Genomic DNA, 12,582 nt, shown 5'->3' with positions numbered 1-12,582 from the left:
TTACCTCTAGTTTCAAAATTCTTGAAATATGTGACCACAGATCTGGAAATATGTCTTGCTACCAAATGAATTTCCTTTGGACCCAGTTCATGATCAGTAAAAGCAATGACTTTAACTTCCTTCAGAGCCTTTCCATTTGGGGATCTCTTACTTTCCCATTTTTGCAATAAAGAAAAATCTTCTGTGATGGCTTCAGGTTTTTTATTTTCTTCTTCAGGTATACAGCTTGTTTTTTTATCCCACATTCCAAGCAAACTTTTCTCCTCATTCTTTTGTCCTCCAGATATTATGCACAAAGGGCTTTGCTTTGATAGGAAAAATGGTTTCATTGTTTCCATGTTTTCATTAATGTGTCGTTGACTTGGAAAACCATAGCTTGACAGCACAGTATTGACAATATTTTCTGCAGCTAAACATATTTTGATTGGAGAAACAGTTGTCTGAATTTGGTTTGCCTCAACTGGTTTTAGAGTTCCATAATGAAATACTCTTGGATTTTCACCTTTTCCTATTTCTATGAATGACATGACTTGCTTTAATGCTGCTTCTGTGGACTCATTTGCTTTCTTAAATAGTTTTTGTAAGACACTGCCTTCAGGGAGAGAGCTATTTCCTTGCATGATTTTGTCGAAATGGCCAAAGTTCGATTCCCTTGGACTGTAGTCTTGTACTTCATTTTTAAAGCATGATGGTATATTTTCTGAATCAAGCCTTTCCATTGGCTCTGAGCTTTTAATTGTATCTTCTACAGAGGCTCTGGCATATGAGGGTAAGTTTGATGAAGCCCTATACTTTTTTTTTGTATTTTCCTCTGAATAACACACAAAACCAGGTACATTGATTTGTGAAGGATTATTCCCAAAACTAACTTCCTTTAACTTTGATGTGGGCATTTTCATATTAGTTGCTAATTCAACCTGATTAACAATATAGGTATTTTCTGCTCCTTGGAACAAACTTTTGTTTGGAAGGTTATTGATATGGGTACACTGGTCCATCAGTGTGCCAATGATCTCACTTGCTATAACAGTCTCTTTCAATGTGCTAATTGAAGATGGTTCCACTTGGCTTATTTCTTTGTCTAGCTTGTTCTTAATTATACTTAGCATGTCACTGACAATATTAATAGCACATGTAAGTAATTCTGAATGGAATGAGTGAATCTGTAGAAGGGTATTCTCTATGTTTTCCTTGGAAATAATAGTATTTGAATTGGTTTCATCAGAAAACTTTTTCAGTGGTTGTAATTTTGGCAACATCTTTTTGTTTAATAGTCTCTGTTGGAGAGGAAAAAAGTTTTCTATAGGCATTTTCACTATTTCAGAAAACTCATATTTAGAGATATATTTAAACTGCAAGTCTACAAATGACTCTAAAATGTTTAAAACCCTTTCTATAATTTCTTGAACAATTTGGTTGCTGGAGCCCAAAGAAATTTGGTCTACTGTATTTGTGTTATATATTGGTACACTGCTGAGGATGTCCTTGATTGGCAAATCATATTTACTTTTAATACTAATATATTCTTTCCTGCTTGCTAGTGTTTCTCTCCTATCTGGGGAGGGCACTTGGGACAAAAAACACAGCTGTAATTTTTCAAATAGCATTTCAACAATTTCCCTTCCAAACATATTAATTTGTGCTTTGGTATCTTCAACTCTAGTAGAAGCTCCTTTGAAATGATTATAGCACCTGCTTTCACAATCCTGAAGCTGTGGCAAATCTAAAAGGGAAAGAGAATATTCTAATTCTTTTGCTTTTATTGGAATTTTAGTCAAAACATTTTCAGCTATCATCATTAGCTTAGACTTTTCATTTTCCATATCATTTGATTCTGCTTGCCATTTGTCAAACATTTTTTTAAATATACCTTCTTTAGGAAAAATCTGTTCGAGCTGTGAAGAAACATTTTCCAAGTAAAAACATGCTTGTGGTTTGGCAAGATACTCTGCATCTGAATTCCCCTGTGAAAGTTTGAGATCTTCCACATGTGAGAATTTTATTGGATAAGCCAAATTGTGGTTACTTTTTGCATATAATCCTTGCAAAACTGTATTAACTATTGTATTTGCTGCCATGATTTGATCAGATGGTAAAGCTTTAACATTTATCATTGCTTTAATTTGCTTCACCTTTTCAAATTCTTTCACAGTTGTTTCCAGGATACTACTTATTATATCCCTGGCATACATTTTTAGTTCTGAAGTGGACAATCTCATTTCCAGTAAGTTTTTGGCATCTCCTGATGATAGTGTGTGTGGCAGCCCAGTGGTAGTCTTGGACTGGCTGTCTTTTGGAGTCTTCTCTCCAGGACCTAATTTGGTCTTGCTTTTGACCTTAGCACCAGCAGGTCCTAGGTGTGACTTTGTTCTAAATTTAGGCAAAGGAATAACTTTTGATCTTGCTTTTAAACTTGTTTTAAAATCTGGTTTAGGGCTGCCCTTAGAGCTCACTTTAGAACTGTGTGGCTTTACAGGTTGCAACTCATCAGAACAACTTTCTGGGGACAAAGTCTCTTCTAGATAAATTGAGGCAAAATTTATAATCTTATTAAGAACCATTTGGACTAAATCCTTCCCCACTTGCAATGGTGAATACTGCAAAAATTTGTTTTCTAATAGAGAGACATTTCGACTGCCTGCATGAGAATAAACCTGTGGTATCACATCTCTGGGGGGATTACTTCCTTTTCCTGGTTGTTTAGTTTCTTTGATGCAGGCTGCTTTCTTAGACAAGGTATCATTGTCAGATGCTTCTACTTTTTTGTTGCTTTCATTTAATGATGTAACAACTATAGAGTACATTTTCCCCAAAACACTTTCAACTATGTCATTTGCTACACTGTTAATCTGTGATTGAAAGAAGTTTTTTTTGCGTTACGTCTGATGTTTTATTTTTAGAGTTAGATATTAAGTGGGGGATTTCATTAAATGGAGGCAAATGGCCTATGATTTCCATTACTCTTTGATGCACTTTAGTTAAAACTTCTTCCACTGCACTGAGCAATGCAGTCTTTTCTTTTTGTTTTGATTCTCTTTTTCTCATAAATATTTCTTCCAAAACAATTCTCTGGCTTTCTTTTTCCAATGTTATTTGGTTTTGTTCCATTGGATATTTTGAAAACCGAGATAATTTGTTTTTTTCCTGCTCTCTTTGTCCCAGCGATATTTCATTTGATACAGTTAGGTGTGAAAATAATTTAGGAATGTCTTTTGAGTAAACATTAATTTCCTTTGCAGATCTTTTATCATATAAACTCTTTAAAATACTGTTGACAATTCCAGTCACAATGATATTTTCTTGGAATGAAATGTTGTTTGGATATGGATACATCTTTTGAATTTCTAAGTCTAAGTCATTTTTAATAAGTTTCAAAATGGCACTGGCAATGATGTCCGCATATTCCTTAAGACTAGCTCGTGAGAGATGAATTGTGGAGTGAAGATTTTCTTTGTAACTTGCAAAAGTGGAATCTGGGAGCTCTTGGCTGAGGATTGTTTTAGTGGATGTTTTCAGGACATTCACATTTGATTCCACTTGGCTTGATTCATGAAAGATGCTATCATCTTGTTTATAATTTTCCAGTTCCAGGCTAGCAATTGACTTTTCTTTAGACTGGAAAGCAAGAGTAATTAAGGAATCTATTCTTTCTGTGGCAAAAGCTTCTAACCGATTGAAAATATTTTTAGTAATGAAGTTAGCATTTTCCTCACATGGGTCAGGAAATTTCTTGGCATCTTCTTTCTCTACTGTAGTTATCTGACAATCATCAGCATAAGCTGATTTCAGACTTCTTAAGGACGGCAAATACTCTGTTTTTCTTTCACTTTTTGACCCCACAAGAGGAGGCTGTTGATATTCTGCTTTTGAAAATATGTCACCAAAGATCAGGGGCAATCTTGCAGAAGTAGGATTTTTTGCATTTATGCTAAGCATGACAGCAGAACTGAGATTATGAAGAACAATATCCACTATATCATTAGATATCAAAATGACATCTGATTTAGGAACTGAAAGTTTTGGAATAATTTTATTTGCACCCTTGATGAATATTTCAGGATTTGCTCCGGAATGTTTCCCAGCTATGCTATATTTCAGAGTGGATGTGGCACATGATAGATTATTTTGATACAGTGTTCTTTCATAAATATCACATAAGATACCTTCAATGATATCTTGTATTTGAAACTGAAGCACTTTTCTATATTCAGTCTTATTAAACAGCTTTTTAATAATACCTTCTTGTTGATCTGAATTAATCTCTTTCTCAGAATTGTTTTTGTCACATTTGCCTTTAGATGATACAATATCTAACACTGTTTTAACAACTTGACTTGCAATACTTTCAGAAACCACAATGTTATGAGTTAAGAAGGGACTTTCCCTTTCTTTATCTAATTCATGTTTGATTCCTTGTAAAATTTTTCTAGCCACTTCTGTTGCATATGTATTTAATTTATTCAAAGAGAGTTGACACACTGAGTTGGTCTTTTCTGATGTAATATGATCCACTGAGCAAGAGGACAATTGATCATCAGAATACAAATCTTTGGCTGATAATGCTTTGCTTAAGGCACTTTTATCCTGCTGAATAGGTAAAGCCATTGGAACGGTAAAGTTGATTTGGGGACAAAAGAGAGATTTTACTTTGGAAGTAGCAAAAGTCTCTAGATTTGTTAATATTGCCTGTACAATATCTTCAACTACATTTACTTTGGCCTGTTTGTCAACATCGAATCTGGACTTAAGAGTACATGGGTTCTTGTCTAGCACAGTAACAGAGGACTTCCCTCCATGGGTGCGTTCATGTAAAGAAACATTTGCTCTAAAGGTGATGGTTTTATACCAATTTTCACTTGCATTTCTTTCTGGCATAGCAGCCAAGTAAAGTTTATGAAATACAGTTCTAACAACATCATCTGCCACTATGATTACATCTGCTTCAGATACTAAAGGACCTATCGTTTTATCTATAAATTGGACAGATGTTTGAGGAATTGGCTCATCAACATTGTGAACGATGCCACTTAAATGAGAGTGGGAGAGAGAAAGCACATTTAATTGATTGACCAAAGCATTTTGAAAAATTTCATTCAAAATATTTCTTATAATGGGAACAATTGGAGATTTCTGTGGTTCTTTGAGTTTCACTTCAATTTTGTTTAAGGTTCTTTCTAGAACCCATTGTTTAAGAGAATCTGATTTAGCTTCTTCTCTTAGTAATGTTCTCTCCCCAGTGAATTCTTTCTCTGTATGTGAGACATCTTCTAGAAATGAATCTGATTCAGCGCCTCCAGGAAGAAAATTTCCATAGGTTGGCCTGTATCGATAAGTTTCCTTTTCAGATTCAGTTTCATTAAACATATTTGAGGATACTGCATCTAAAATTAAGTTGACTATATTCTTAAGCATTTGTTTCTCAGGTGGTGGGGTATTTACACTTGTCCTCAAATCTAATGAGTTCATATTTAATTCTGTTTGAATAGCTTTCAAAATAGTACTTGATATCTTCTTTGCATTCATGTATAAAGCAGACTGCAATAGTTTCTCATGTGTGTCTGTGAAAATACTGGGACTTTCATATTCCAAGTCTATCTTATTGCTTTCTTCATTTCCATAAGTAATAGAACCCAGAGTTTCTAAATTTCCATTAGTGAACCCTTCCAGTTTAGCAAAAACCATATTTAGAATATCTGAAGCTAGAGCTTTCAGTTCATTTGGATGTATTTCTTTTGTGCTCCCTGTTTTGGAGGACACGGGAGCAATAGTTTTTTCTTTATTTTTTGTCACCTCTTTATTACCCTCCTGAATCATCCTGGAAACTATGCTGGAGATTATGTTAGTGCATTTGGCCATTTCCTCAATAATTGAAGCAAATGATAGGTTGTCGATATCAAGAGACTCTGAGACGGCTTTAAATCCAGAACTTGCAAAACTGGTATCTATATCAACACTACATAATTTTGCAAGGATGTATTCAAAAATTGTTTTGGAAATGAGCTGAATATTAGACTGCAATGTAGTAGCCATTTCGGGATTTTCATTCTTTTCTCTGTTTAGTTTACTACAAGATGGCTGATGGTGTTGATGGGCTCCTATGAGCTTACATAACATTTCATATAGTGTTTCCCCAATACTGTCTAACACTTGCAATCTAGCATTGTCTTTGAGATCTTTTCCATTTACAACACTATGGAGGGCACATGGAGTAGCCAAATATTTGTGAAAAGATTTTTTATCTGGCCTACTTGGCAAACCATTTTGTTTATCAACATTGTCAGATTCATATGAAGTTGCAGGCTTTGGCTTATCTGAAGGGAGTGATATATTGCGTTGATCATAATGTCCACTTGATAACATTTCATAAATATAAGTTAATAATGGAGATTCCATAATTGAGACAAGAGATTCTAATTTATCAGTGTCAGCAAAAATCCCTTTACCTGTAAGGGATTTGGTATGGTCTATTTCCCTACAGTTTAGGCTTCTCTTACTGAGTTCTAGTTCATTCTGGATAGCATGCAAAACAATGTTTACCACTTTAGTTGTGTAAGTACTAAGTTGAGATTGTAATGAAGATTGCTCCACAATTGAAGGTTTGAAGCCCATTTGCAATTTTGGACAAAAGAATGACTTCAGCCTTTTAAACACTGTATTAATGATCTTATCAGTAATGTCATCTATAGGTTGAGGTTCACTTTTTTCAGATTTTAACACAGAAGGTTTTGCAGGATCTACATTGAATGAAGATAAATATTTCACTTTCTTTTCACTGTCAAACCATACTTTTAATGACTTTTTATTTGGTGCTTCTTTGACTAGGTGTGGAGTATCAGAATTACCTAGAGAAGTTTGAACTGATGATGAAATGGAACCTTTGGTGATATTGGGAATGCAGCTTGAAGCCTTATGAAGTATATTTAACAAAGCATCTGTTATTTCTTGAGCCACTGCACTAATTTCTGACACAGAGAACATCTGGTCCATCCATTCTTGATGTGACAGTCCTTGAGATTTTTCTGAAACAAGAACTGAAGCTTCTTTGCCAGTTTTATTGTCTAAGTGACCAGGCGGAACAGAAGATAGGTCCTTGAGCATTTCTGTTAAAATACTTTTAACTATGTTTTCTGAAGCCTTTTGTATGTGATGCTTTTGATCTTGGCTGAAAATCAAAATGTCTCTATTCAAACAGGGTTTTCCCTTTAAAATTTCTTTATTATTAAAAGATGGTACCTCAGTCTTTAAACCCCCATCACAAAATGCAACTTTGCTTCTTCGAGAAGCAGCATTTGCAGGTGGTTTGCTATTTCTTTTATATTCAAAACTGGTGTTTCCTTTTGTAAACCAATTCTCAGGAACTTGTTTCTGTGATTTTGGCTTTTCATCTTTGAAAGATGAATCAAGCACATTTTTCACAATTTTGTCTATTTCTTCATTATCATCTTCAGAATAAAGGACCATGCCAGGAACATTAATAGGTGGAAATGATCTTCTAGACCTAGGACCATTAGATAATCTAGTGCCAGTAAGTCTGTACTTTTCTTCAGTGTCAGAAAGATTTCTTGGTCTAGAGTGTCTGCATTTTTGAACATCTGCTTTTACTGGCTCCTGATGTAGCTGAGTGATGATATCATCAAGAAGCTGAAGGAGTACTACTGTTTCTTCAGATGCAGTAAGTCTCTCGTTATTAAGTTCAGTTTGTACATATTCTAGTATAGTGCTGATTGCTTCCTCTATATATCCAACCAAAGAGGACTGGGAAAAAATATTTGACATTAAATTTTGTATTTGATCTTTAACAATTAAATTAGCTGCATCAGGTTCAGGACCACATTTCTTTTTGTTGTCTCTTTTGAGGGACATGTATGTTGGGTCTGTCATAGGTTGCTGATCAGAAAGTTTAATTGCATCTTCAAGATAAGGAAGTTCATTTTGCTTACAAGATGCAAGAGTCATCAGCTTTTCTAAAATGGCATGTACCATATCCTCAGCAATATCACACATGGGCTCCAAATTATAAGGCAGTGAAGCTTTTAAAGATTTTCCATTTGATGGACTGAGATATTCTTTACTGGGTGGTAAGCTTGGTTTAATGTCAACTGGCAGATCTTCTTGTGAAAATATCTCAACACATTTTTTCTCAACTGCAGACTGTAGCTTCTCGAGCATACTCTCCACAATCTCTGAAGCTGCTGAGCAGATATCAACATTGGAAAGCAAGTCTCCTTTTTCAGGTTCACTCTGGTCAACAAAAACTTCAGCAGTAACAGAAGAAATAGAAGGAATGGCCTGTGTTAAATCAGACATTATTTCTTGAAAAATACTTTCTAAAATCAATTCAGTTTCCCCTTTTAAGTGACATTTAAAGTTAACAAAAACATTCTTTAAATTCTTCATTTCATTCATGGCTTTGGCTTTTTGATCAGGAAACAGTGGACTCTCTAAGCCATCTGTTTCAGTGGTGGCATCCTTAGATTTTTTTGTGCCTGTTTCAAATGATGCTAAAAGGTGACTATCAGATTTACAAGTTCTGAGCTTAGGATATGCATATGTCATGCTGGTTTTATTATATTTGAGTTCAGGTGATACAGCTTGTCTTTCCACGTGATATGTTTTACCCACAGTTGTTCTTTCCACATGGGCAGAAGGTGGTTTTAAAGGTGTGGTTGGTCGCCTTACTGATAGGTCAACTGTAAATGCACAGGGCTCTCTCCGAAATGTTTTAGTTGTGGCAGATGTGTAGCTTCCATATGTAAACTCTTCACTGCATGTGCTACAGAAACTTGAACTCTCTGAAGAGAGGATGGAGTCATCAGACACTGGATATGCTTTAGTTCGCAACCTTTCTTCATACTTTGTGATGGCTGGGTATAATATACTGGTCACTGTAGCTACAACCCAGGTCATTACATTCTGAATTATACTATTCAGTTCTTCAGAAGTTACCTGGAAAAGAGGCAAGAAGGAATGAAGAGAAACTCATGTAACAACTTATTCTATTCTGGGACAGAGGGTAACATTTTATTTTTTACATCAAACAGTACCTAACTGGATACCATCATATGGGTTATAAAGAGAACACAGTAAAGAATTTATTTAGAATTTCAGATTACTGGGGTGCCTGGGTGGCTCAGTCGTTAAGCATCTGCCTTCGGCTCGGATCATGATCCCAGGGTCCTGGGATCGAGCCCCGCATCGGGCTCCCTGCTTGGCCAGGAGCCTGCTTCTCCCTCTCCCATTCCCCCTGCTTGTGTTCCCTCTCTAGCTGTCTCTCTCTCCCTCTCTGTCAAATAAATGAATAAAATCTTAAAAAAAAAAAGAATTTGGATTACTTTCAAGTTGGTTTACTCTGTACTATAGTAAAATAGTTTTTATAAATTTCTGTTTGATTCACATTCTCTCCAAGTTTTTTGTTGTTTTTCCCCAACATTCGTTGCTGAGATAAATGACTTTTTGGTAAAAATAGAAAAAAAAATTACCAAATTGCTGTCTAGCCAAAGAACATGCAATTTTTGGCAAGAAGAAACAGTGTCTACAATCCAATGATATTATTTAATAATATGCCAGATTATTTATTACAAAGTATTTCTCAAAACAGATGTGGTCAGAACATTTGGGTGCCTTCAGAGGCATCTGTCTAGCTAAGATGTAAGGATGAAAAATAAGCCATCTCTTCTTCTGATTCTCTGCTGCAGAGGAGAACCTATGATTTGTATATATGGAAATCAGTGCAGCTATTAAAAGTTATTTAATAGGCAACAAAAAAGTTAATGCTTATGGAGACCAACTGGCTTTGTAGTCAACAAAAGAGTATCAGTGCAAACTGTTTTAGATAGGAAGGCTGAAAAAAGATGGTGAAATGAAGGAACAAATTAGTTAAGATAGCAACAAGGGGCTCCCCCTAGACTGAGGTTTAAAAGAATCAGGAGCGGGGCACCTGGGTGGCTCAGTCGTTAAGCAGCTGCCTTCAGCTCAGGTCATGGTCCCAGGGTCCTGGGATTGAGCCCCGCATCGGGCTCCCTGCTCAGCGGGAAGCCTGCTTCTCCTCTCCCACTCCCCCTGCTTGTGTTCCCTCTCTCACTGTGTCTCTCTTTGTCAAATAAATAAATAAAATCTTAAAAAAAAAAAATTTGCTTTAGACCCTTAAAAAAAAAAAAAAAGAATCAGGAGCGAGGAACAAGGGTAGGGAAATTGAATTCCTTTTGAGCCAGAAATAGAAATACAGGGGCCAGATTTGGAAAACCATTTTCTTAGCAGTCATTGGTGATGTCACAGCTTAAACTGGACCAAAAGTAGAAACAGTGCATCTGTAGAATTCTATAAACCACTTCTTATTTACTGAAAATTAATTTTGGGCTTGCAAAAATCCTTTTGCCTATAATAAACGAGTAGTCTGTTTTTAAATTGTTATTACTCTTAAGACATAAAGGCTGTAAATATGAGTAATTGGCAGCAAAGCCTGGAAGTCTGGTATATAGGCACCAGGTTAAACAATATGATTCCTATAATGGGGCTGTTCATACCCAAAATATTACCTTAAATTAACATGGAAATATTCACATTTCAGGCAAACATCCAAAGAAAATTTAACACCTATGTAACATACTCTCCTTACACATTTTAGAGTGGAGGCACCTTAGGAAAAGCAATTCTATCTTGCTGTAATTCACGAGTCTCCTAATGTATTTTTTTCCTTTATTGTACAATGGCTAGTGGTTTGAAAACATTTTGGATGACAGCATATGTTGTAAAATACTTGTTTTATATAATGACATCCTAAATCAAACATTTTAAAAATAAAATCTAAAATTTAACAGAAAAAGCAATTGTTCTAATCCACTACAGCACATATAAACTAAGACATTCAATATATATTATTTTTCTTATTACCAGAGATACTAAAAAAAATCTACATTGTTACTCTAAGGCTAGGTGTGAAAGTTTCCAATATTGATATATGAAAGAGAGATATTCCTTAAGTTTTCTGCGTGGTGAAATGTAGTAATTAGAACCTAGTTTTCAGTTGCTTTCCATTTTAATATTAAACTGAGAAATATTCCCTTGAATCAAAGCTTTTATATTTGCTACACATTCTATGACTTGAATAAGTGTCCATGTGAAAAAGGATGTCAGAGTATGTGTTGTTTTCCAACACCTTTGTCTTTCCTGACTGGTCTTAATTCCAAAGTTGGGCTTTGTAAGTTGGACCATCTTATCTGCCTGTTCCAAGTCTCAGCTCATAGGTGACAAGGTACTTTTTTATGTGACATTCTTAGGTGACCAGGTCACTTCTCACTAAAATGGCTAGAGCCAGACCCAGGCATCCCAGCTCATCAGCCAAGTCTGCAAAGCCATGTCACCTAATGGCTTCCCATGATAAAATGAGTTTGTGTATTTGATGCTGTTATGATGGCTAGGTCCTTTAATGTCATTCCACACATTTCTGTGCCCATGAGACTTCTTCCTGAAGGGCCAGCATTATTTTTGATAAGAACTTTAGATCACTGCAAAATTTAAGAATTAACTGAAAGTAAACTTTAAAGAAAAAAAAAGTCAAAGAGATAGACTAATATCGATAGATGATTACTCATTATTTGATTCACAGTTTTTTTCTACTATGATACATTAGAAAGTACCATAAAAATGTTACTTTATCAATGGATTTTATGATACATACTTTCTCTTGCAAGCAATTTTGTAGGAGGTTCTGTTCTCTGTAAAGTCAAGAAAGGTTGGGCATTTAGTTATTACCTAGGGTCAAGAATTTATATAACTTTTTCCAAAATTTCTAATCATTGAATCATCTGTTTCTTTTCTTTATATCTGAGAGTTTTTCTACAGAAATTCAAAAGGAAGAATAAACTTTATTTTTTGTCCAACCCCCCCACCCCAATTTATCCTGCTCCTTTGATACTCACATACTTTATTGCTTGGAAGAATAGAATTGTAGCTGCTGCATAAAAAATATATCTATCTGAAAAGTCCAATTCTGAGCCACCTTTGTCAAGTCTGCTTTGTGGTTCTCTGGGGGAGGACACAGAATTGGAGGGAGAGGGTGGGCTAGTCCTTTCTGTCTGCTAAAAGGTACCATGAGGCAAAGTATTTGACCAGAGCTTTCTGATAATCGTTTACTTACCCTTTTAATTCCCATGGTCCCACCTACACTTTCACCAAACAGCAGGAAGGGAATATGTGAATGATATTCAGTAACTATGGGTTAAAATAATAGGTTCCTAGCCATATGCAAACTAATTTAGATGGAGACCTTTTCTTCATATGAAGATATTCTATCATGTGTTCTAATTAGAATTATTTATCGGGGCGCCTGGGTGGCTCAGTCATTAAGCGTCTGCCTTCGGCTTAGGTCATGATCCCAGAGTCCTGGGATTGAGCCCCACATCAGGCTCCCTGCTCCGCGGGAGGCCTGCTTCTCCCTCTCCCACTCCCCCTGCTTGTGTTCCCTCTCTGGCTGTCTTTCTCTCTGTCAAATAAATAAAACCTTAAAAAAAAAGAATTATTTATCAACACACACTAATGAAATAAAAAACATAGTTTCTGAGTTGCAACAAATAAAAGAAAATA

General features: G+C 35.5%; 1 protein-coding gene across 1 annotated transcript in view; it reads right to left on the bottom strand.

Annotated features, from left to right (window-relative positions):
• The window catches only part of FSIP2 (fibrous sheath interacting protein 2), a 107,872-nt gene that overhangs the window by 45,310 nt on the left and 49,980 nt on the right, over nucleotides 1-12,582 (bottom strand). The window contains 4 exon segments of the mRNA XM_044913354.1: nucleotides 5-2,460; nucleotides 2,509-2,870; nucleotides 2,872-8,946; nucleotides 11,678-11,714. Of these exon segments, the coding sequence (XP_044769289.1) occupies nucleotides 5-2,460; nucleotides 2,509-2,870; nucleotides 2,872-8,946; nucleotides 11,678-11,714 (8,930 nt within the window).

This window comes from Neomonachus schauinslandi, chromosome 3, assembly GCF_002201575.2.
Source record: "Neomonachus schauinslandi chromosome 3, ASM220157v2, whole genome shotgun sequence".
Classification (NCBI taxonomy): Eukaryota; Metazoa; Chordata; class Mammalia; order Carnivora; family Phocidae; genus Neomonachus; species Neomonachus schauinslandi.
Note: the sequence above shows the minus strand (reverse complement) of the source record. Positions and strands in the feature narration are given on the sequence as shown.